The sequence below is a fragment of the Hyperolius riggenbachi genome, chromosome 8 (assembly GCF_040937935.1).
Source record: "Hyperolius riggenbachi isolate aHypRig1 chromosome 8, aHypRig1.pri, whole genome shotgun sequence".
In the NCBI taxonomy this organism is placed as follows: domain Eukaryota; kingdom Metazoa; phylum Chordata; class Amphibia; order Anura; family Hyperoliidae; genus Hyperolius; species Hyperolius riggenbachi.
The window spans coordinates 283,177,259-283,202,824 of record NC_090653.1 but is presented as its reverse complement, the minus strand read 5'-3'; the positions used below and the strand labels follow the sequence as shown (position 1 = coordinate 283,202,824).

The window sequence follows — 25,566 nt, the reverse complement described above, 5'->3', positions numbered from 1 at the left end:
CAGATCTACACTATACACTGTTTGTTTTGTTTTTTTTCAGATACTCTATCAGGGGTGGGAAAATGTTTGAGTCAAATATGGCGTTCTCAAGTTTGACCAAGGGGCTGGACGGGAATAAGATTAAGTGCGGCACGCAGCATTAATGGGTGTGGCCATTATATGATGTGGGTGGAGCTAACTTAAATGTTAGGCCTGGTTCACATCTGCAAAATGAGCCAAAAGGATCCGGTGAGCGGATCCGGTCTCTGCTTCACCGGATCCGGATGGCTCAGTCCGTGGCTCGGTTAATCTTCTGCAGCAGCCGACAGTAGAGGGTTCCTCTTCTTCCGCTGTGACTACACAGCGCGTCATGTGACTAGTCACATGAGGCGGAAGAAGACGAAAGCCTTTACTGCCGGCTGCTACGGAAGATTAGGTATGTATAAACCCTCCCTATCCCACCCTCACAGCTGCTGCACCCTCCCGTTTCTAGATTCGTATCGGCTCATGTCCCCTCCCCCCGTGGAACGGTCCGTTTCTCATTGCCCCTATGCTGCTGCATTTTTGTCCGGATCCGTTCCGCTAAGCAGAATGGTCCGGAAAATTAGGGCCTGCAGCAATTTTTAGGTCCGGGGACCGGAACATATCCATACCAACGGACGCATGTGAATGGATCCATAGGTTAACGTTGGCTCCATTCACATACGTTCCGGTTACGTTCCGGAAAAAAACGTTAATGTGAACCGGGCCTTACAGTGTAACCCAAAGACAGTGGGCCCGATTTTTCTCCCAAACACAGTTAGGCTAAGTGACCCAAAGGTAATTAGACAACATTTCCCCCTCACACCCACAAACCGCAAATGACAGCAGCCAGACTTCTTTGGCACCAAACAACATAGGGGCAGCAGACACCCTCAGTCACCGAGAGACGTAATATGGCAGCCTTTCCCCCAAAATACACATAATGTGACAGTGTATAACCCAAAGTAAGCATAATGCCGCAGCGTTTCCAACAGAATACATATTATGTGGCAGCTTATCCCCAAAGTACACATAATGCAGCAGCGTTTCCTCCAAAATACATATTATGTGGCAGCTTATCCCCAAAGTACACATAATGCCGCAGCGTTTCCTCCAAAATACATATTATGTGGCAGCTTATCCCCAAAATACACATAATGTTGCATCGTATAACCCAAAGTAAGTATAATGCAGCAGCGTTTCCTCTAAAATACATATTATGTGGCAGCTTATCCCTAAAGTACACATAATGCAGCAGCTTTTCCTCCAAAATACATATTATGTGGCAGCTTATCCCCAAAGTGCACATAATGCAGCAGCGTTTCCTCCAAAATACATATTATGTGGCAGCTTATCCCCAAAGTACACATAATGCATCAGCGTTTCCTCCAAAATACATATTTTGTGGCAGCTTATCCCCAAAGTACACATAATGCATCAGCGTTTCCTCCAAAATACATATTATGTGGCAGCTTATTCCCAAAGTACACATAATGCAGCAGCGTTTCCTCCAAAATACATATTATGTGACAGCTTATCCCCAAAGTACACATAATGCAGCAGCGTTTCCTCCAAAATACATATTATGTGGCAGCTTATCCCCAAAGTACACATAATGCATCAGCATTTCCTCCAAAATACATATTATGTGGCAGCTTATACCCAAAGTACACATAATGCAGCACAGTTTCCTCCAAAATACATATTATGTGGCAGCTTATCCCCAAAGTACACATAATGCAGCAGCGTTTCCTCCAAAATACATATTATGTGGCAGCTTATCCCCAAAATACACATAATGTTGCATCGTATAACCCAAAGTAAGTATAATGCAGCAGCGTTTCCTCCAAAATACATATTATGTGGCAGCTTATCCCTAAAGTACACATAATGCAGCAGCGTTTCCTCCAAAATACATATTATGTGGCAGCTTATCCCCAAAGTGCTCATAATGCAGCAGCGTTTCTCCAAAATACATATTATGTGGCAGCTTATCCCCAAAGTACACATAATGCAGCAGCGTTTCCTCCAAAATACATATTATGTGGCAGCTTATCCCCAAAGTACACATAATGCAGCAGCGTTTCCTCCAAAATACATATTATGTGGCAGCTTATCCCCAAAGTACACATAATGCAGCAGCGTTTCCTCCAAAATACATATTATGTGGCAACTTATCCCCAAAGTACACATAATGCAGCAGCGTTTCCTCCAAAATACATATTATGTGGCAGCTTATCCCCAAAGTGCACATAATGCATCAGCATTTCCTCCAAAATACATATTATGTGGCAGCGTATTCACCAAAATACACATAATGCAAAAGTGTTTCCTCCAAAATACACATAATGCGGTAGCGTTTCCCCACAAAATACACATAATAGGGCAGTATTTCCTATACAATACACATCGTGCACAGTGTTTCCCAAAAATGCACATAATGTTCCATGGTTTTCCGAAAATACACATATTGCACAGCATTTGCCCAAAATACACATAGGCTATCATTCATAAAGCATTTCCGCATGCGGAAATGCATAAAACAGCTGACTTTACCGACCACTTAGCAAAGTCAGCATTCATAAAGGCTCTTTCCGCATGAAAAAATGACACTACCGAGCAGAGCGATAAATCACCGCCTTGTGCGGTGATTATCGGAACAAATGTAGCAAAATGTTCATTCATAAAGATCACCGCAAGCGGTGTGAGGTCGGGAAGTACCGCTCCCTCTGATGTGGTGATACCAATGTAAGTGAATGGAGACACACAGACCTCCCAGGCAGCTGCAGCAGAGCGGAACACGGAGAAATGTATCAACTCTGCAGCTTCCGTGTCTCCGCAAGCCTACTGCCTGCCTAGTTCGGGAAATCTCCGCACTGCTACCGCACATGGATACTTTTTTATGAATGCTCACCCAGAAGTCTAAAACACCACCAGGGGTGTTTTCCCGCACTGATTCTCTTTACCGACAGCACTTTCATGAATGATAGCCATAATGTGCTGCGTTTCCCCACAAAATACACATAGTTTCATCCAAAACACACATAATGCGCAGTATTTTCTAAGATACACATAATGAAGCTGCTTTTTCCACCCAAAACAGAGTTCCCCTTTAATGTTTCTGTCCTGCTGTTGCCCAATATATAAATTAAAAAAAAAAAAAACCTCTGGAGAGTTGTGTTCTACGTTCCTTGAGCTTATAACAGCTTTTTGTAGAGTGTGGCCCACCTGATGCCAAGATCCTAAAGCCTTCATGCTGTGGTTGTGAGTCAAGCACCCCACACTCGTGAGTATGGCTCTTCTGCACCCTGCTGCCTTATCTGGTGTTACTACACTACTATTTGGGGTTCTGTGAATGGTCTCCCAGAGATATCATCCCACATCCTAGGGGTACGACTGGCACTCCCAGGCTATTAGGGCACTTCTGCAGGGCTGATGGGGTACAATCAGAGCTTGATTTTAGTTGCATTATTGGTGAATGGGAAATGAGTGCTTATAACATCAATATGCAGCATGAAGCCGTAGTGTGTTGCTGTTTCCCTGTGAGTATGTAGAGGAGAGGATAAGCAGATTGCATCACACTGTTTACTGTCACTAGGGTGTAATGATGTGCTCCTAGAGTAACCTGCCTGGATAATGAGCCCTATAGGGAAACCATTGTGTACACAGAACATTAATCTCTATATTCAGGGCAGCTATTGTCCCAGCGCTGTCATCTCTGTATACAGTCTGCTGCTCAGTCTACTCTCTATACTGAATGCAGTAGAGTCCTGCCAGAACAGTCTCCTCTCCGTACAGAGAGCCCCCCCAGCACAGTCTCCTCTCTGTACAGAGTCCCCCCAGCACAGTCTCCTCTCTGTACAGAGTCCCCCCAGCACAGTCTCCTCTCTGTACAGAGATCCCCCCCAGCACAGTCTCCTCTCTGTACAGAGATCCCCCCCAGCACAGTCTCCTCTCTGTACAGAGATCCCCCCCAGCACAGTCTCCTCTCTGTACAGAGATCCCCCCCAGCACAGTCTCCTCTCTGTACAGAGAGTCCCCCCAGCACAGTCTCCTCTCTGTACAGAGAGTCCCCCCAGCACAGTCTCCTCTCTGTACAGAGAGTCCCCCCAGCACAGTCTCCTCTCTGTACAGAGAGTCCCCCCAGCACAGTCTCCTCTCTGTACAGAGAGTCCCCCCAGCACAGTCTCCTCTCTGTACAGAGAGTCCCCCCAGCACAGTCTCCTCTCTGTACAGAGAGTCCCCCCAGCACAGTCTCCTCTCTGTACAGAGAGTCCCCCCAGCACAGTCTCCTCTCTGTACAGAGAGTCCCCCCAGCACAGTCTCCTCTCTGTACAGAGATCCCCCCCCACCACAGTCTCCTCTCTGTACAGAGATCCCCCCCCCAGCACAGTCTCCTCTCTGTACAGAGAGTCCCCCCAGCACAGTCTCCTCTCTGTACAGAGAGTCCCCCCAGCACAGTCTCCTCTCTGTACAGAGAGTCCCCCCAGCACAGTCTCCTCTCTGTACAGAGAGTCCCCCCAGCACAGTCTCCTCTCTGTACAGAGAGTCCCCCCAGCACAGTCTCCTCTCTGTACAGAGAGTCCCCCCAGCACAGTCTCCTCTCTGTACAGAGAGTCCCCCCAGCACAGTCTCCTCTCTGTACAGAGAGTCCCCCCAGCACAGTCTCCTCTCTGTACAGAGAGTCCCCCCAGCACAGTCTCCTCTCTGTACAGAGAGTCCCCCCAGCACAGTCTCCTCTCTGTACAGAGAGTCCCCCCAGCACAGTCTCCTCTCTGTACAGAGAGTCCCCCCAGCACAGTCTCCTCTCTGTACAGAGAGTCCCCCCAGCACAGTCTCCTCTCTGTACAGAGAGTCCCCCCAGCACAGTCTCCTCTCTGTACAGAGAGTCCCCCCAGCACAGTCTCCTCTCTGTACAGAGAGTCCCCCCAGCACAGTCTCCTCTCTGTACAGAGAGTCCCCCCAGCACAGTCTCCTCTCTGTACAGAGAGTCCCCCCAGCACAGTCTCCTCTCTGTACAGAGAGTCCCCCCAGCACAGTCTCCTCTCTGTACAGAGAGTCCCCCCAGCACAGTCTCCTCTCTGTACAGAGAGTCCCCCCAGCACAGTCTCCTCTCTGTACAGAGAGTCCCCCCAGCACAGTCTCCTCTCTGTACAGAGAGTCCCCCCAGCACAGTCTCCTCTCTGTACAGAGAGTCCCCCCAGCACAGTCTCCTCTCTGTACAGAGAGTCCCCCCAGCACAGTCTCCTCTCTGTACAGAGAGTCCCCCCAGCACAGTCTCCTCTCTGTACAGAGAGTCCCCCCAGCACAGTCTCCTCTCTGTACAGAGAGTCCCCCCAGCACAGTCTCCTCTCTGTACAGAGAGTCCCCCCAGCACAGTCTCCTCTCTGTACAGAGAGTCCCCCCAGCACAGTCTCCTCTCTGTACAGAGAGTCCCCCCAGCACGGTCTCCTCTCTGTACAGAGAGTCCCCCCAGCACGGTCTCCTCTCTGTACAGAGAGTCCCCCCAGCACGGTCTCCTCTCTGTACAGAGAGTCCCCCCAGCACGGTCTCCTCTCTGTACAGAGAGTCCCCCCAGCACGGTCTCCTCTCTGTACAGAGAGTCCCCCCAGCACGGTCTCCTCTCTGTACAGAGAGTCCCCCCAGCACGGTCTCCTCTCTGTACAGAGAGTCCCCCCAGCACGGTCTCCTCTCTGTACAGAGAGTCCCCCCAGCACGGTCTCCTCTCTGTACAGAGAGTCCCCCCAGCACGGTCTCCTCTCTGTACAGAGAGTCCCCCCAGCACGGTCTCCTCTCTGTACAGAGAGTCCCCCCAGCACGGTCTCCTCTCTGTACAGAGAGTCCCCCCAGCACGGTCTCCTCTCTGTACAGAGAGTCCCCCCAGCACGGTCTCCTCTCTGTACAGAGAGTCCCCCCAGCACGGTCTCCTCTCTGTACAGAGTGTCCCCCCAGCACGGTCTCCTCTCTGTACAGAGTGTCCCCCCAGCACGGTCTCCTCTCTGTACAGAGTGTCCCCCCAGCACGGTCTCCTCTCTGTACAGAGTGTCCCCCCAGCACGGTCTCCTCTCTGTACAGAGTGTCCCCCCAGCACGGTCTCCTCTCTGTACAGAGTGTCCCCCCAGCACGGTCTCCTCTCTGTACAGAGTGTCCCCCCAGCACGGTCTCCTCTCTGTACAGAGTGTCCCCCCAGCACGGTCTCCTCTCTGTACAGAGTGTCCCCCCAGCACGGTCTCCTCTCTGTACAGAGTGTCCCCCCAGCACGGTCTCCTCTCTGTACAGAGTGTCCCCCCAGCACGGTCTCCTCTCTGTACAGAGTCCCCCCCCCCCCCAGCACGGTCTCCTCTCTGTACAGAGAGTCCCCCCCCCAGCACGGTCTCCTCTCCGTACAGAGAGGCCCCCCCCAGCACGGTCTCCTCTCCGTACAGAGAGGCCCCCCCAGCACGGTCTCCTCTCCGTACAGAGAGGCCCCCCAGCACGGTCTCCTCTCCGTACAGAGAGGCCCCCCAGCACGGTCTCCTCTCCGTACAGAGAGGCCCCCCAGCACGGTCTCCTCTCCGTACAGAGAGGCCCCCCAGCACGGTCTCCTCTCCGTACAGAGAGGCCCCCCAGCACGGTCTCCTCTCCGTACAGAGAGGCCCCCCAGCACGGTCTCCTCTCCGTACAGAGAGGCCCCCCAGCACGGTCTCCTCTCCGTACAGAGAGGCCCCCCAGCACGGTCTCCTCTCCGTACAGAGAGGCCCCCCAGCCCCTCAATCAGCACAGTCTCCTCTGCACAGACTGCAGTAATGTGCCCCCAGCACAGTCTCCTCTCTGTACAGACTGCAGTAATGTCCCTCCAGCACAGTCTCCTCTCTGTACAGACTGCAATAATGTCCCCCCAGCACAGTCTCCTCTCTGTGCAGACTGCAGTAGAGTCCCCCCAGCACAGTCTCCTCTCTGTACAGACTGCAGTAGAGTCCCCCCAGCACAGTCTCCTCTCTGTACAGACTGCAGTAGAGTCCCCCCCAGCATAGTCCCCACTCTGTACAGACTGCAGTAATGTCCCTCCAGCACAGTCTCCTCTCTGTACAGACTGCAATAATGTCTCTCCAGCAGTCTCCTCTCTGTACAGACTGCAGTAATGTCCCCCCAGCACAGTCTCCTCTCTGTACAGACTGCAGTAATGTCCCCCAGCACAGTCTCCTCTCTGTACAGACTGCAGTAATGTCTAATGTCCCTCCAGCACAGTCTCCTCTCTGTACAGACTGCAGTAATGTCCTTCCAGCACAGTCTCCTCTCTGTACAGACTGCAGTAATGTTCCTCCAGCACAGTCTCCTCTCTGTACAGACTGCAGTAGAGTCTGCCGCAGCATCGTCCCCTCTCTGTACAGACTGCAGTAATGTTCCTCCAGCACAGGCTCCTCTCTGTACAGACTGCAGTAATGTGCCTCCAGCACAGTCTCCTCTCTGTACCGACTGCAGTAATGTCTCTCCAGCAGTCTCCTCTCTGTACAGACTGCAGTAATGTCCCTCCAGCATAGTCTCCTCTCTGTACAGACTGCAGTAATGTCTCTGCAGCAGTCTCCTCTCTGTACAGACTGCAGTAATGTCTCCCCAGCACAGTCCCCTCTCTGTACACTGCAGACTGCAGTAATGTCTCCCCAGCACAGTCTCCTCTCTGTACAGACTGCAGTAATGTCCCCCCAGCACAGTCTCCTCTCTGTACAGACTGCAATAATGTCTCCTCAGCACAGTCTCCTCTCTGTACAGACTGCAGTAATGTCCCTCCAGCACAGTCTCCTCTCTGTACAGACTGCAGTAATGTCCCTCCAGCACAGTCTCCTCTCTGTACAGACTGCAGTAATGTTCCCAGCACAGTCTCCTCTCTGTACAGACTGCAGTAGAGTCCCCCAGCACAGTCCCCTCTCTGTTCACACTGCAGTAATGTCCCCAGCACAGTCTCCTCTCTGTACAGACTGCAGTAGAGTCCCCCCAGCACAGTCTCCTCTCTGTACAGACTGCAGTAGAGTCCCCCCAGCACAGTCTCCTCTCTGTACAGACTGCAGTAATGTCCCCCCAGCACAGTTTCCTCTCTGTACAGACTGCAGTAATGTCTCCCCAGCACAGTCTCCTCTCTGTACAGACTGCAGTAATGTCCCTCCAGCACAGTCTCCTCACTGTTCAGACTGCAGTAGAGTCCCCCCAGCATAGTCCCCTCTCTGTACAGACTGCAGTAGTGTCCCTCCAGCAGCACAGTCTCCTCTCTGTACAGACTGCAGTAATGTCTCCCCAGCACAGTCTCCTCTCTGTACAGACTGCAGTAGAGTCCCTCCAGCATAGTCCCCTCTCTGTACAGACTGCAGTAGTGTCCCTCCAGCAGCACAGTCTCCTCTCTGTACAGACTGCAGTAATGTCCCCCCAGCACAGTCCCCTCTCTGTACAGACTGTAGTAATGTCCCTCCAGCACAGTCTCCTCTCAGTACAGACTGCAGTAATGTCCCTCCAGCACAGTTTCCTCTCTGTACAGACTGTAGTAATGTCCCTCCAGCGCAGTCTCCTATCTGTACAGACTGTAGTAATGTCCCTCCAGCACAGTCTCCTCTCAGTACAGACTGCAGTAATGTCCCCCCAGCACAGTCTCCTCTCTGTACAGTCTGCAGTAATGTCCCCCCAGCACAGTCTCCTCTCTGTACAGACTGCAGTAATGTCCCCCAAGCACAGTCTCCTCTCTGTACAGACTGCAGTAATGTCCCTCCAGCACAGTCTCCTCTCTGTACAGACTGCAGTAATGTTCCTCCAGCACAGTCTCCTCTCTGTACAGACTGCAGTAATGTCCCCCAGCACAGTCTCCTCTCTGTTCACACTGCAGTAATGTCCCCAGCACAGTCTCCTCTCTGTACAGACTGCAGTAATGTCCCCCCCCCCCCCCCCCAGCACAGTCTCCTCTCTGTACAGACTGCAGTAATGTCCCCCCAGCACAGTCTCCTCTCTGTACAGACTGCAGTAATGTCCCCCCAGCACAGTCTCCTCTCTGTACAGACTGCAGTAAAGTCCCCCCAGAACAGTCTCCTCTCTGTACAGACTGCAGTAATGTCCCTCCAGCACAGTCTCCTCTCTGTACAGACTGCAGTAATGTCCCTCCAGCACAGTCTCCTCTCTGTACAGACTGTAGTAATATCCCTCCAGCACAGTCTCCTCTCTGTACAGACTGCAGTAGAGTCCCCCCAGCATAGTCCCTGTACAGATTATATTTAAACTCTCCCCAGCATAGTCTGTACACAATAAATCTGGATCCCTCAGCACAGTCTCTGTACAGATTATATACTTAGGCTCTCCCCAGCACAGTGTCTGTACATTTGGAGCTCCAGGACAGTAAGTATTGCTAGTTCAGCTGAGTAGTGGCTGAGAGCCAGCATCACTTTATAAATGGATACATTGTAGCTGTGTGTTACAAGCAGAAGAACAATTCAAGTCTATATTGGGGGAGGGACGGAGAAGATGCCTGCTCCTCATTGGCTGACTGCTCAGGCTTCCTGTGTTGTGATTTCAAACCATCAGGGGCTGCGATGTCAGGATAAGAGCTGCTTCCTCCAGTGCTGTGTGTCATGAGGAAGTGGGTGCTGCTCTGTCACCCAGCATCATGCAGTGTTACCCCGCTGCCCTCTCCCAGGGATAGCCTCCCCCTCCTGCCTCCGGCTACGGCTGGGTAAGTTACTGTAGCTGGTCATGTGACCGCAGACCTCTGCCAGAAGTTTAGGCTGAAGTTACGCCTGGCGAATTCCCATCTGAGGATTGTGCAACCGAATCCATGGCTGCAGAACTACAAATCTCAGCATGTGCAACTGATATCGGGTCATGGGACTTGTAGGGCATCTGGATGTCTTGTTACTGAACAGTTGGAGGCAATATTGGAGCTGCATGCTGGTATTAGTAGTTCATCAGGAGTGGTTGACCTTCCTGTTGAGAGTTAAAGGGAGTTTTTCAGTAGCTGTGGCATGCTGGAATTTGTAGTCCTGAAGATTGAGGAAGTTGTATGTTACTTCTCCTCGCATGCCGTTGGTTGGTGACTGGGTGTTAAGAGCGGAGACCGAGTACAGGTCCTCTTTACATGTGTTGGTCTTGTGTCACAGCAATGTCGCAGAAATGTGTGTGCGTGCATCCTGTGTACTATATGATGTTCATTTGTAGAAGCAGACCTAATTATGTGTCCCACATCATCATATGCTGGTCACACATGTATTCATTTTTCCGATAATTTGCAGACAATTTGATCACCTGAAACATAAGATGTTGTGTTTTTTTTATTTTATTTTTTTCCTATTCAACCAAATCAATAACATTTTTCAGTCCGTTTTAGGTTCTGAGGAAGTTGTTCAAGATACCACACTCGTGTTTTTGACATTGATGCAAAAAAAAAAAAAAGTTGTACATTATTTTTTTGTATATGAATACTATGGAATTTTCATATGTAACATCTCTGTACATCTATCAATATCTCCTGCCATCATCATTCTCTGTTTCATATTACAGTCACCACTGACCTCCACATTGCTGCTTACAGGAGGATGTAACATCTCTGTACACCTATCAGTATCTCCTGCCATCATCATTCTCTGTTTAGCATTACAGTTACCACTGAACATCACATTGCTGCTTACAGGGGGATGTAACATCTCTGTACATCTATCAGTATCTCCTGCCATCATCATTCTCTGTTTAGCATTACAGTTACCACTGATTACCACATTGCTACTTACAGGGGGATGTAACATCTCTGTACAGCTATCAGTATCTCCTGCCATCATCATTCTGTGTTTAGCATTACAATTACCACTGATCACCACATTGCTGGTTACAGGGGGATGTAACATCTCTGTACATCTATCAGTATCTCCTGCCATCATCATTCTCTGTTTAGCATTACTATTACCACTGATCACCACATTGCTGGTTACAAGGGCATGTAACATCTCTGTACATCTATCAGTATCTCCTGCCATCATCATTCTCTGTTTAGCATTACAGTTACCACTGAACATCACATTGCTGCTTACAAGGGCATGTAACATCTCTGTACATCTATCAGTATCTCCTGCCATCATCATTCTCTGTTTAGCATTACAGTTACCACTGATTACCACATTGCTACTTACAGGGGGATGTAACATCTCTGTACAGCTATCAGTATCTCCTGCCATCATCATTCTCTGTTTAGCATTACAGTTACCACTGATTACCACATTGCTGCTTACAGGGGGATGTAACATCTCTGTACAGCTATCAGTATCTCCTGTCATCATCATTCTCTGTTTAGCATTACAGTCACCACTAATCACCACATTGCTGCTTACAGGGGGATGTAACATCTCTGTACAGCTATCAGTATCTTCTGCCATCATCATTCTCTGTTTAGCATTACAGTTACCACTGATTACCACATTGCTGCTTACAGGGGGATGTAACATCTCTGTACAGCTATCAGTATCTCCTGTCATCATCATTCTCTGTTTAGCATTACAGTTACCACTGATCACCACATTGATACTTACAGGGGGATGTAACATCTCTGTACAGCTATCAGTATCTCCTGTCATCATCATTCTCTGTTTAGCATTACAGTCACCACTGATCACCACATTGCTACTTACAGGGGGATGTAACATCTCTGTACATCTATCAGTATCTCCTGCCATCATCATTCTGTGTTTAGCATTACTATTACCACTGAACATAACATTGCTGCTTACAGGAGGATGTAACATCTCTGTACGTCTATCAATATCTCCTACAGAGGTACAGTTGCAAGATCATTTCCTAAAAATTGCATCATTGATAGGCACTTTAAAAGGACCCCGAGGTGCGAGGGATATGGTGGCTGCCATATTTGTTTCCTGTTAAACAATACCAGTTGCCTGGCAGCCCTGTTGATCTATTTGGCTGCAGTAGTGCCTGAATCACACCAGAAACAAGCATGCAGCTAATATTGTCAGATATGACAATAATGTCAGAAACACCTGATATGCTGTATGCTTGTTCAGGGTCTATGGCTAAAAGTATTAGAGGCAGAGGAGCGTCAGGATAGCTAGGCAACATGCATTTTTTCAAGGGAAATAATTGTCAGCCCCCATATGTCTGTCATTGCGGGTTCCCTTTAAGGGTCAGAGCGGCTTTGACAAGAGCCAGATTGTGATGGCTGGTTGAAAATAGCAAGTGTCAGAAGATGGACAACCGTTGAGCTGACATAATGGGCACCAAGGCTCAGTGATATGTGTGTGTGACCGGCCTGTCTGGTCAGATCTCTCAGAAAAGCTTCTATAGCACAAACCACGGAAGACACTTAGAGCTGAATCCCAACCGTTCCGTATGAAGTGATATCCTGTAAAAATCGATCCTTTTTCCGTTTAAATGGATCAGTTTGTTACATTGGGCATCAGTTTTTCACTCCTTTTTTGCGTTACCACCAGGGCCAGTCCTAGACTTTTTGCTGCCTGAGGCAAACTTGTGAGGATGCGAACCCCTATTGTTCTATTACAAACCAATTGTAGCCTGATGTTTCTGATGGGGCTCTGAGATCAGTATTCCAGTGTTTCTAGCTTGCAGGCACCGGAAGGGACAGCCACGACTAAGGACCCAAATTGATGGCAGCTGGTGAGTATTTAGCGGGGAGCAGCCTAGTGAGAACTGAGACCTTCCTTTTTCATAGGCTAGCATGGAATTAGTCATCCTCTGTCACCATCAGCTTTGTTCGGCCAATAGGGAAAATCGTGCAGGACCCAAACTTGAGTTCCGCTTATCGGAATTGACCGATCGGATCTGTTCCGAAGGGACTGCTGTGAACGGATTCTATAGCTTTGCGTTACGTTCAGTTCCGGTAAACAGAACATTCTTACTGGGATTGAGAAAGGAGGTTAATGCTGGCCCTGAGAGAGAGCTGTCAGAACACAGGTAGAGTGCTGCAGAGTGCTGTGTATAGAGGGCTCTGTAGCTGCAGACCAGTCAGAGTGCCCATGTGACTCCCCCATCCACCACTGAAAGTACCTACAAGGGGGCACAGGTCAGACCTGGACCATATCACAATGCAGGGAGTTAGCCTGGTCTGTTGAAGCACGTTCTCTTTTAGGTCATATAGATAAGACTACAAAACAGAAGTTTGCCTTCTTAAAACAGAAGGTATTTGTGATTATTCAGGTTGGAGTGAATATATGGTGTCTCCCACAATGCATCACTACTGAATATGCAAATTATCTTTTGTTGTCCCTGTAAGCTAGCCACACCTCCTGCACCGCTGGAATGCAATGATGTGTCAGCTTGTTAATTGTACAGAGCCACACTAATCCAACATGCATACAGACTGTTTTAGACTGGTTGGTCCTCATCAGTGCATGGCATGGATTAATATGGTTTTATAGGGTAGGACTTGAAGCACCCAGAGTTACAGATTGCCCAGCAAGCTCCTGGTGAACCAGAACTCCTAGGAGTGACTGTGACACTAACCAGCTACCTGGAGGTTGTTGCAGATCATAAAGCACCTCCTTGGTAACCATATTCCCAGCGGGCGGAGGAGTGAAGGGATCGGCCGCTGGCGTCTCAGAGCCCCAGCCCCCGAGCCCTTGGGCAGATCTGGTGGAGCAGCGGCTGGGCTGAACGGATTTGGTGCACTTTCAGGCAGGTGGTGTGATCTTAGGCTGAACAGTGTATATCCGTGTGCTGTAAGCCTGGCTTGTAGATCCGGAGACCACATTACTGACTGCAGTCTATCATTAATAATTAACAGCTCAGAGCTGCCGGCAGCTGCACCAGGCAAGCCAGGACTGATTTATCTCACGTTTCTTTCCATCGTCGTAATCAATATCATGAACTAAATGTGATATTGTTTTATGGTTATCTAATCTGTCTATTATTCCTTTTCCGTATATCCCCATCTCATCCCTCCATTGTACCCCAATCCCATCTGTCTATTGTACCCCAATTACCTTTGTTCTTCTAGAGCCCAACATCTTTTTCTCTACCGAAACATATTGTCGTCCTCTAGAGTATTACGTTTCCCTGTCCCTCTATTGCATCCCAATACCATCTGTGCCTCTACTGTACTCCAGCCTCCCATTCCCTCTACTGCATCCCAAATCCCTCTGTCCTTCTACTGTACCCCAATCCTGTCTATCCCTCTCCTGTACCCCAATACCTTCTGTAATTCTACTGTACCGCAATCCCCTCTATCCCTCTTCTGTACCCCAATCCTTTCCCTCTCTCTGCTGTACCCAATCCTCTGTCTCTCTTCTGTACCCCAGCCCCCTCTGTCCCTCTCCTGTACCCAATCCTCTGTCTCTCTACTGTACCCCAGCCCCCTCTGTCCTCCCTGTAACCAATCCCCTCTGTCTCTACTGTACTGCAGCCCCTCACTGTCCCTCTACTGTATCCCTCTGTCCTACTGTACCCAATTTACCCCTCTCCCTCTACTGTACCCCAATCCCTCTGTCCCTCTACTGTACCACAACTACCTCTGTCCCTCTATTGTACCCCAGTTACCCCTGTCCCTCTACTGTACCCCAATCCCTCTGTTCCTCTACTGTACCCCAATCCCTCTGTCCCTCTACTGTACCCCAATCCCTCTGTTCCTCTACTGTACCCTAATTACACCTGTCCCTCTACTGTAACCCATATTGCCTTTGTCCTCTTACTGTAACCCAGTTACCACTGTCCCTCTACTGCACCCCAGCACCCTCTGTCCTTCTACTTTACCATAACCCCCTCTGTTCCTCTACTGTACCCCAATCCCTTGGTTCCTCTACTGTACTTAATTACCCCTGTCCCTTCTACTGTACCACAACCCCCTCTGTTCCTCTACTGTACCCCAATTACCCGTGTCCCTCTAGTGTACCCCAATTACCTCTGTACTCCTCCTGTACCGCAGTTACCTCTGTCCCTCTACTGTACTCCAGTTATCTTTGTCCCTCTACTGTACCTCAAATCCCCTCTGTCTCTGTTTTCAATCCCCGGTCCCCTTTGTCTCTAAATCTTATGTTGTGGTCTCCCCTGTAGATGAAGGGCTGCTTTTTTCTCTGTGTGAGGTGTGTTTTCTATGAGGGGGGTGCAGGGAGTTGGGTTTGTCTACACATTTTGGCAGTAAAATGCCCCCCCTCTGCCTTTCCTCTTTGCTGTGACATGGTTGGGGATATAGGTGATGTTTTCTGTGCAGAGCACTAACTGCAGTGATGAGGCCAAATGTGAGATAACTGCCAGACATTGTTTTCTGTTTTTTTCCGTTTATTTGGCCAGTAGGTGACATAATCTTATTGCTGAGTTATAAATCCTGTATTTCAGGCGCTATCCCGGCCTAACCGTGCTGGCTTTATATGCAAACCTGTCAGGGGGAGGGGGGGAGGGAACGCTGTTTTTTGTCCAGTGGACGCTGGACTCTGATTGGCTGCTTTGAATGGCTCTTCTGTAAACCTCGGGGCCGATATGTGCAGCCCATTAATAACAGAGGGTGTATTGTGCACACAGGCCCATGTGCAAGCCCAGAAGGCCAGCGCAGAGCAGCAGCTGGACATGATGGACCGGCAGTACAAGCAGCTGGAGGGACGGCTGGACGAGATGCTCTCCCGAATCGCCCGAGAGACTGAAGAGATCAAAGACCTGGAGCAGCAGCTGACGGAAGGTGGGTGTGATGTCTCACTTACCTGCCTGTTCCATTCACACTGCAAACACACACACTAACCAATCAGAATACACCTTCTTGGAACACAAGCTGTCTCATGATTGGTGGCTAAAGCTGGCCATACATTAGATAGATCCTCTCTGATCAGAGAGTGATCTATTGCCTGCCCACACTCCGATTTATGTTGAAATCTATTGTGAATCATCCTGCTGCTGTCCCCCAAGTGTATATAAGTGTCACCCCGCCCTGCCATGCTCGTGTGCAGTCTTCAAGACTCGCCTATCACACGCTGGTGTAAATCCTAGCCTCCTCCAGTGTCGCATGTCACCGCAAGTGCATGTACCATGTTACATTGGCGCAATTAGTTACTTCGCTACATGCGCCCCTGCCACATGGCATCGGCACTCGTGTGGCTTGGAACCGGAGGAGGCCAGGATTTGCACTGGTGTGTGATAGGTGAGCCTTCAGCACTGCACACGGGCATGGGGGGGGGGGGGTACAGATACACTTGGGAGGACTTCAGCTGAGGGAATGGGAGACGTCTCAATATCAAATACCACCCCACACCCGATCAAACCCATGCGACAACATTTTCCAGCATTCCCAATTGATCCTTTTGACAGATTTTAGCCAAAAGTCAATTGAAAGGTCAATCGGCCTGCAAAATCAAATTATGTATAAGCACCCTTAGGATCATGCTATTTACATTGTCTAATAGAAAGTCCCATTTTGTGTAGCACTTTCTCATAGAAATCCTATAGTATGAAGCTATGTAGACACAGAGGGTAAATGTTATAAGTACAGTATGTATGGTATAAGCCCTGTGCCTATATTCATACTAAACTAGCTGCAGAATAACCGCTTACACTGAATATACTGGAAGTAACAGAGATCAGCGCACACTGCAGCTAGTTTATTATCAGTATACTATAGGCACAAATTAACAGCTTATACTGGAGTTAGCAGTGATCAGCACACACTGCAGCTTGTTTACTATCAGTACAGGCACAGAGTAACCGCTTATAATGTACATACTGGGGGCAGCAGAGATCAGCACATGCTGCAGCTAGTTTACTCTTAGTACAGGCACAGAGTAACAGCTTATACTGTATATACTGGAGGAAGCAGGGATCAGCACACAATGCAGCTAGTTTACTATCAGTACAGGCACAGAGTAACAGTTTAATATGTACATACTGGGGGCAGCAGAAATCAGCACACACTGCAATTAGTTTACTATCAGTACAGGCACAGAGTAACAGCTTATACTGTACAAACTGGAGGTAGCAGAGATCAGCACACATTGCAGCTGGTTTACTATCAGTATAGGCACAGAGTAACAGCTTATACTGTACTTACTGGAGGCAGCAGAGATCAGCTAGTTTAATGTCAATATAACTGCCTTGGACAGCTGGAAGCCATTGGATGGAAGCAAATCTAAAAAGAGCATAATCTACCTACAGTATACGTAATTTAAAATTGCATTTAGTCATTCATTATAGTTGACTTTGGAATATGAGGTTATGCGCTTCTTCAGCAGTATTTGCAGACGCGAGCTGCACACCAGCCACATGTGCTTGTATTTATTTTACTGTTATTTTTCTCTGGAGTAACATACAAATGTTTAGCTGAGCAGAGTTTGTGCAGAGCAGATCCAGGAACGGGCAGTTGTGGATGGCTGAACTCTGCAGGAATTTCTCTCCTCTGTGATTTGGGCTATCCCAGTGGGGCGTGGAATATAAACATTAAAAAAAACGCCTTTGATGCTCCCCTCAGCCGTTTCCTCCGCAGGAAATAGGGGGGTTGTGTTCAACCTCTGCAGAATATTCATACAATCTCTCCTGCAATGTGGGCAGTGCAGAAACCTTGCAGAGAAGACGGCCAATCTCTGGCCAGATACACACAGTGCACCAATCGCTGGCCAGATATGCACAGTGTGCCAGTCCCTGGCCAGATACACACAGTGCGCCAATCACTGGCCAGATACACACAGTGCGCCAATCACTGGCCAGATACACACAGTGCGCCAATCACTGGCCAGATACACACAGTGCGCCAATCACTGGCCAGATACACACAGTGCACCAATCACTGGCCAGATACACATAGTGCACCAATCACTGGCCAGATACACATAGGCCTCAATTCACTAAGATCATGCTGGAGATAATAAGGCAAGAGAAAACATACCTCCACACAGTGAGAGAGTTATCTTATCTCTTCATTCCTTAAGTTACCTCCTTTGTAGTTAAGTTACCTCCTCTGTAGTTAAGTTACCTCTTCCGTAGTTATTTTCACACAAAGTTAATTAACTTTAGAATTCTGGAGTTATTTTAAGGATTGACGAGTTAACTTAAAGACAGAAGAGTTAACTTTAGGGTTTGCCTGAGGTAAAATGTTTCCTGAATACTACATGCCTCATCACCATGGTAACAACTCTAGAAACGTTATTAAAGACAGGAGATAAGCTTAGTGAATTGAGGCCATAGTGTGCCAATCACTGGCCAGATACACACAGTGCACCAATCACTGGCCAGATACACACAGTGCACCAATCACTGGCCAGATACACACAGTGCACCAATCACTGGCCAGATACACACAGTGCGCCAATCACTGGCCAGATACACACAGTGCGCCAATCACTGGCCAGATACACACAGTGCGCCAATCACTGGCCAGATACACATAGTGCGCCAATCACTGGCCAGATACACACAGTGTGCCAGTCCCTGGCCAGATACACACAGTGCGCCAATCACTGGCCAGATACACACAGTGCACCAATCACTGGCCAGATACACACAGTGCACCAATCACTGGCCAGATACACACAGTGCACCAATCACTGGCGAGATACACAGTGCGCCAATCGCTGGCGAGATACACACAGTGCACCAATCACTGGCCAGATACACACAGTGCACCAATCACTGGCCAGATACACACAGTGCACCAATCACTGGCCAGATACACACAGTGCACCAATCACTGGCCAGATACACACAGTGCGCCAATCACTGTCCAGATACACACAGTGCGCCAATCACTGTCCAGATACACACAGTGCGCCAATCACTGGCCAGATACACACAGTGCGCCAATCACTGGCCAGATACACACAGTGCACCAATCACTGGCCAGATACGCACAGTGCACCAATCACTGGCCAGATACGCACAGTGCGCCAATCACTGGCCAGATACACACAGTGCACCAATCACTGGCCAGATACGCACAGTGCACCAATCACTGGCCAGATACGCACAGTGCGCCAATCACTGGCCAGATATGTTTGATTCATCAAAGACTCCTATATGCATAAGGAAAGAGGAGAGCGCCAGCACTGCTGTCATACACTTTAATCCATAATTATTAAAATCGTCAACAAGTAAAGAACATTGTCCATGCAAAAAGTTGATAACACATACCATAGGTGTCTGTGGATGGTGCGGTGGGTGCGGAGGGTGCAGAGCCTGACGGCCGTTTTGCGCGTTTTGCGCTTTTACGGAGACTACTCAGTAGCCTCCGTAGAAGCGCAAAACGCGCGAAACGGCTGTCAGGCTCTGCACCCTCCGCACCCACCGCACCATCCACAGACACCTATGGTATGTGTTATCAACTTTTTGCATGGACAATGTTCTTTACTTGTTGACGATTTTAATAATTATGGATTAAAGTGTATGACAGCAGTGCCGGCGCTCTCCTCTTTCTTTATGCATATAGATGTCACTTTTTACCTGAGCACGCTGAAGATCTACTGCGCACATACCTTTGTTTAGGACTGTGTTGCCTCTCCCTCCCTTCTCCCTCCCTGGATAAGAAGACTGCTCCTGCAGTGCCAGCATTCCTTTTCCCTGTTTCTACTTATGTGATATCTATTCATCAAAGACGACATCTTTCTTTTCTGCCTATCTTTCTATTTATATAGCAGGGACATCTTCTGCAGCACTTTACACAGTATCCTGCTAATCCTGTCATAGTCATAATCTAATATCCTACCGTATGACTAGTACTCTTATCTTCAGCAGCACTTTACAGAGTACATAGTCATGTCACTGACTGTCCTCAGAGGAGCTCACAATCTAATCCTACCATAGCCATAGTTTTATGGCCTACCATATTATTATTATGTATTTATATAGCACTGACATCTTCTGCAGCACTTTACTGAGTACAGTCATGTCACTGACTGTCCTCAGAGGAGCTCACAATCTAATCCCCCCCCCCCCCATTGTCATAGCCTAATCTCCTCCCATATTATTATTATGTATTTATATAGCACTGACATCTTCTGCAGCACTTTACATAGTCATGTCACTGACTGTCCTCAGAGGAGCTCACAATCTAATCCCTGCCATAGACATTATTTTATGTCCATGTCTTGGGCAAAGGTCGATAGTAGACAATGAATGTATCTGCGTGTTTGTTATCCTGCTGCCCACAGGTCAGATAGCAGCCAATGAGGCGTTGAAGCGAGATCTGGAGGGGATCATATCTGGGCTGCAGGAATACCTGGAGAGTGTGAAAGGCCAGGCCAAGCAGGCGAACGATGAGTGTCGGGAGCTGCAGGCGGAGCGGGAGGTGCTGCTGCAGAGGCTGGAGGAGGAGCGGGAGCGGCTGGAGTCGGCTGCACAGGAAGCTGAAGATATGAGGAAGGTACATATATCCTGCTTGTTGTACATTTATCCCTTACCTTTTCTATAACCGAAATACTCGGCTGGTTTACACTGACTGTATATGTCTCTGTGAAGACTTAAAGGACAACTGGAGTGAGAGGGAGAAAGTGTAGATGAAGTCCGCACAATATGGAATAAGGATAAAACATGCTTTCTTCAATCAGGCATTTAACAAGCTAAATCCAAAAACACCACATGCTGACATGTTTTGGACGTTCTCCATCCTTAATCGTAAGACCAATGCAGTAGTGGAACAGTTTTCAGAGCTGGTAAGACAGATGCAGTAGTGGAACAGTTTTCAGAGCTGGTAAGACAGATGCAGTAGTGGAACAGTTTTCAGAGCTGGTAAGACAGATGCAGTACTGGAGCAGTTTTCAGAGCTGGTAAGACAGATGCAGTAGTGGAGCAGTTCTCAGAGGCGGTAAGACAGATGCAGTAGTGGAGCAGTTATCAGAGCCGGTAAGACAGATGCAGTAGTGGAGCAGTTCTCAGAGCTGGTAAGACAGATGCAGTAGTGGAGCAGTTCTCAGAGGCGGTAAGACAGATGCAGTAGTGGAGCAGTTCTCAGAGCTGGTAAGACAGATGCAGTAGTGGAGCAGTTCTCAGAGCTGGTAAGACAGATGCAGGAGTGGAGCAGTTCTCAGAACTGGTAAGACAGATGCAGTAGTGGAGCAGTTCTCAGAACTGGTAAGACAGATGCAGTACTGGAGCAGTTTTCAGAGCTGGTAAGACAGATGCAGTAGTGGAGCAGTTTTCAGAGCTGGTAAGACAGATGCAGTAGTGGAGCAGTTCTCAGAGGCGGCAAGACAGATGCAGTAGTGGAGCAGTTCTCAGAGCTGGTAAGACAGATGCAGTAGTGGAGCAGTTCTCAGAGCTGGTAAGACAGATGCAGTAGTGGAGCAGTTCTCAGAGCTGGTAAGACAGATGCAGTAGTGGAGCAGTTCTCAGGCCGGGTTTCCACTGCTGCGAATCCAGGCCGATTCCCCGCCCACGAATTCGGATGGATTTCAGCAGCCTATAGAAGTCTATGAAAGCCATCCGAATTCGTGGCCGAGGAAAAATCTGAGGCCCTGCAGCATAATTTCGTCCGTAGCTGTCCGAATCCCATAGCCGTGCATAGCACGGCTAGAGGGATTCGGCTGCGAGAGGCAACAGCTGTGCCGGCATCGCGTCTCGCAAGACGCATGCCGCCGTACAAATGGAAACCTAGCCTCAGAGGCGGTAAGACAGATGCAGTAGTGGAGCAGTTCTCAGAGCTGGTAAGACAGATGCAGTAGTGGAGCAGTTCTCAGAGCTGGTTAGACAGATGCAGTAGTGGAGCAGTTCTCAGAACTGGTAAGACAGATGCAGTAGTGGAGCAGTTCTCAGAACTGGTAAGACAGATGCAGTAGTGGAGCAATTCTCAGAGCTGGCAAGACAGATGCAGTAGTGGAGCAGTTCTCAGAGCTGGTAAGACAGATGCAGTAGTGGAGCAGTTCTCAGAGCTGGTAAGACAGATGCAGTAGTGGAGCAGTTCTCAGAGCTGGTAAGACAGATGCAGTAGTGGAGCAGTTCTCAGAGCTGGTAAGACAGATGCAGTAGTGGAGCAGTTCTCAGAGCTGGTAAGACAGATGCAGTAGTGGAGCAGTTCTCAGAGCTGGTAAGACAGATGCAGTAGTGGAGCAGTTCTCAGAGCTGGTAAGACAGATGCAGTAGTGGAGCAGTTCTCAGAGCTGGTAAGACAGATGCAGTAGTGGAGCAGTTCTCAGAACTGGTAAGACAGATGCAGTAGTGGAGCAGTTCTCAGAACTGGTAATACAGATGCAGTAGTGGAGCAGTTCTCAGAGCTGGTAAGACAGATGCAGTAGTGGAGCAGTTCTCAGAGCTGGTAAGACAGATGCAGTAGTGGAGCAGTTCTCAGAGCTGGTAAGACAGATGCAGTAGTGAAGCAGTTGTCGGAGAAGACAGATGCAGGAGTGGAGCAGTTCTCAGAGCTGGTAAGACAGATGCAGTAGTGGAGCAGTTCTCAGAACTGGTAAGACAGATGCAGTAGTGGAGCAGTTCTCAGAACTGGTAAGACAGATGCAGTAGTGGAGCAGTTCTCAGAACTGGTAAGACAGATGCAGTAGTGGAGCAGTTCTCAGAACTGGTAATACAGATGCAGTAGTGGAGCAGTTCTCAGAGCTGGTAAGACAGATGCAGTAGTGGAGCAGTTCTCAGAGCTGGTAAGACAGATGCAGTAGTGGAGCAGTTCTCAGAGCTGGTAAGACAGATGCAGTAGTGGAGCAGTTGTCGGAGAAGACAGATGCAGGAGTGGAGCAGTTCTCAGAGCTGGTAAGACAGATGCAGTAGTGGAGCAGTTCTCAGAGCTGGTAAGACAGATGCAGTAGTGGAGCAGTTCTCAGAGCTGGTAAGACAGATGCAGTAGTGGAGCAGTTCTCAGAGCTGGTAAGACAGATGCAGTAGTGGAGCAGTTCTCAGAGCTGGTAAGACAGATGCAGTAGTGGAGCAGTTCTCAGAGCTGGTAAGACAGATGCAGTAGTGGAGCAGTTCTCAGAGCTGGTAAGACAGATGCAGTAGTGGAGCATTTCTTAGAGCTGGTAAGACAGATGCAGTAGTGGAGCAGTTCTCAGAACTGGTAAGACAGATGCAGTAGTGGAGCAGTTCTCAGAGCTGGTTAGACAGATGTAGTAGTGGAGCAGTTCTCAGAGCTGGTAAGACAGATGCAGTAGTGGAGCAGTTCTCAGAGCTGGTAAGACAGATGCAGTAGTGGAGCAGTTCTAAGAGCCGGTAAGACAGATGCAGTAGTGGAGCAGTTCTCAGAGCTGGTAAGACAGATGCAGTAGTGTAGCAGTTCTCGGAGCTGGTAAGACAGATGCAGTAGTGGAGCAGTTTTCAGAGCTGGTAAGACAGATGCAGTAGTGGAGCAGTTTTCAGAGCTGGTAAGACAGATGCAGTAGTGGAGCAGTTCTCAGAACTGGTAAGACAGATGCAGTAGTGGAGCAGTTCTCAGAGCTGGTAAGACAGATGCAGTAGTGGAGCAATTCTCAGAGCTGGTAAGACAGATGCAGTAGTGGAGCAGTTCTAAGAGCCGGTAAGACAGATGCAGTAGTGGAGCAGTTCTAAGAGCCGGTAAGACAGATGCAGTAGTGGAGCAGTTCTCAGAGCTGGTAAGACAGATGCAGTAGTGGAGCAGTTCTAAGAGCCGGTAAGACAGATGCAGTAGTGGAGCAGTTCTAAGAGCCGGTAAGACAGATGCAGTAGTGGAGCAGTTCTTAGAGCTGGTAAGACAGATGCAGTAGTGGAGCAGTTCTCAGAGCTGGTAAGACAGATGCAGTAGTGGAGCAGTTCTCGGAGCTGGTAAGACAGATGCAGTAGTGGAGCAGTTTTCAGAGCTGGTAAGACAGATGCAGTAGTGGAGCAGTTTTCAGAGCTGGTAAGACAGATGCAGTAGTGGAGCAGTTCTCAGAACTGGTAAGACAGATGCAGTAGTGGAGCAGTTCTCAGAGCTGGTAAGACAGATGCAGTAGTGGAGCAATTCTCAGAGCTGGTAAGACAGATGCAGTAGTGGAGCAGTTCTAAGAGCCGGTAAGACAGATGCAGTAGTGGAGCAGTTCTAAGAGCCGGTAAGACAGATGCAGTAGTGGAGCAGTTCTCAGAGCTGGTAAGACAGATGCAGTAGTGGAGCAGTTCTAAGAGCCGGTAAGACAGATGCAGTAGTGGAGCAGTTCTAAGAGCCGGTAAGACAGATGCAGTAGTGGAGCAGTTCTTAGAGCTGGTAAGACAGATGCAGTAGTGGAGCAGTTCTCAGAACTGGTAAGACAGATGCAGTAGTGGAGCAGTTCTCAGAGCTGGTAAGACAGATGCAGTAGTGGAGCAGTTCTCAGAGCTGGTAAGACAGATGCAGTAGTGGAGCAGTTCTAAGAGCCGGTAAGACAGATGCAGTAGTGGAGCAGTTCTCAGAGCTGGTAAGACAGATGCAGTAGTGGATCAGTTCTCAGAGCTGGTAAGACAGATGCAGTAGTGGAGCAGTTCTCAGAGCTGGTAAGACAGATGCAGTAGTGGATCAGTTCTCAGAGCCGGTAAGACAGATGCAGTAGTGGAGCAATTCTCAGAGCTGGTAAGACAGATGCAGTAGTGGAGCAGTTCTCAGAGCTGGTAAGACAGATGCAGTAGTGGAGCAATTCTCAGAGCTGGTAAGACAGATGCAGTAGTGGAGCAGTTATATTAGCTGGTAAGACAGATGCAGTAGTGGAGCAGTTCTCAGAGCTGGTTAGACAGATGCAGTAGTGGAGCAGTTCTCAGAGCTGGTAAGACAGATGCAGTAGTGGAGCAGTTTTCAGAGCTGGTAAGACAGATGCAGTAGTGGAGCAGTTTTCAGAGCTGGTAAGACAGATGCAGTAGTGGAGCAGTTTTCAGAGCTGGTAAGACAGATGCAGTAGTGGAGCAGTTTTCAGAGCTGGTAAGACAGATGCAGTAGTGGAGCAGTTTTCAGAGCTGGTAAGACAGATGCAGTAGTAGAGCAGTTCTCAGAGTTGGTAAGACAGATGCAGTAGTGGAGCAGTTCTCAGAGCTGGTAAGACAGATGCAGTAGTGGAGCAGTTCTCAGAGCTGGTAAGACAGATGCGGTAGTGGAGCAGTTGTCGGAGCTGGTAAGACAGATGCAGTAGTGGAGCAGTTGTCAGAGCTGGTAAGACAGATGCAGTAGTGGAGCAGTTCTCAGAGGCGGTAAGACAGATGCAGTAGTGGAGCAGTTCTCAGAGCTGGTAAGACAGATGCAGTAGTGGAGCAGTTCTCAGAGCTGGTAAGACAGATGCAGTAGTGGAGCAGTTCTCAGAGCTGGTAAGACAGATGCAGTAGTGGAGCAATTCTCAGAGCTGGTTAGACAGATGCAGTAGTGGAGCAGTTCTCAGAGCTGGTAAGACAGATGCAGTAGTGGAGCAGTTCTCAGAGCTGGTAAGACAGATGCAGTAGTGGAGCAATTCTCAGAGCTGGTTAGACAGATGCAGTAGTGGAGCAGTTCTCAGAGCTGGTAAGACAGATGCAGTAGTGGAGCAGTTGGCGGAGAAGACAGATGCAGGAGTGGAGCAGTTCTCAGAGCTGGTTAGACAGATGCAGTAGTGGAGCAGTTCTTAGAGCTGGTAAGACAGATGCAGTAGTGGAGCAGTTCTCAGAGCTGGTAAGACAGATGCAGTAGTGGAGCAATTCTCAGAGCTGGTTAGACAGATGCAGTAGTGGAGCAGTTCTCAGAGCTGGTAAGACAGATGCAGT

The 25,566-nt window shown here is 48.9% G+C and overlaps 1 protein-coding gene across 3 annotated transcripts in view; it reads left to right on the top strand.

Moving 5' to 3' along the window:
• CNTRL (centriolin) overlaps positions 1–25,566 on the top strand; it is a 171,328-nt gene that overhangs the window by 43,553 nt on the left and 102,209 nt on the right. For 2 of the 3 annotated variants that reach the window (XM_068249054.1, XM_068249053.1), the window contains exons 8-9: positions 15,484–15,637; positions 20,085–20,296. In XM_068249054.1, the coding sequence (XP_068105155.1) occupies positions 15,484–15,637; positions 20,085–20,296 (366 nt within the window). Of the gene's footprint in view, positions 1–9,574; positions 9,686–15,483; positions 15,638–20,084; positions 20,297–25,566 lie in introns of those variants that run through there. The other variant, XM_068249055.1, reaches the window with a different exon arrangement.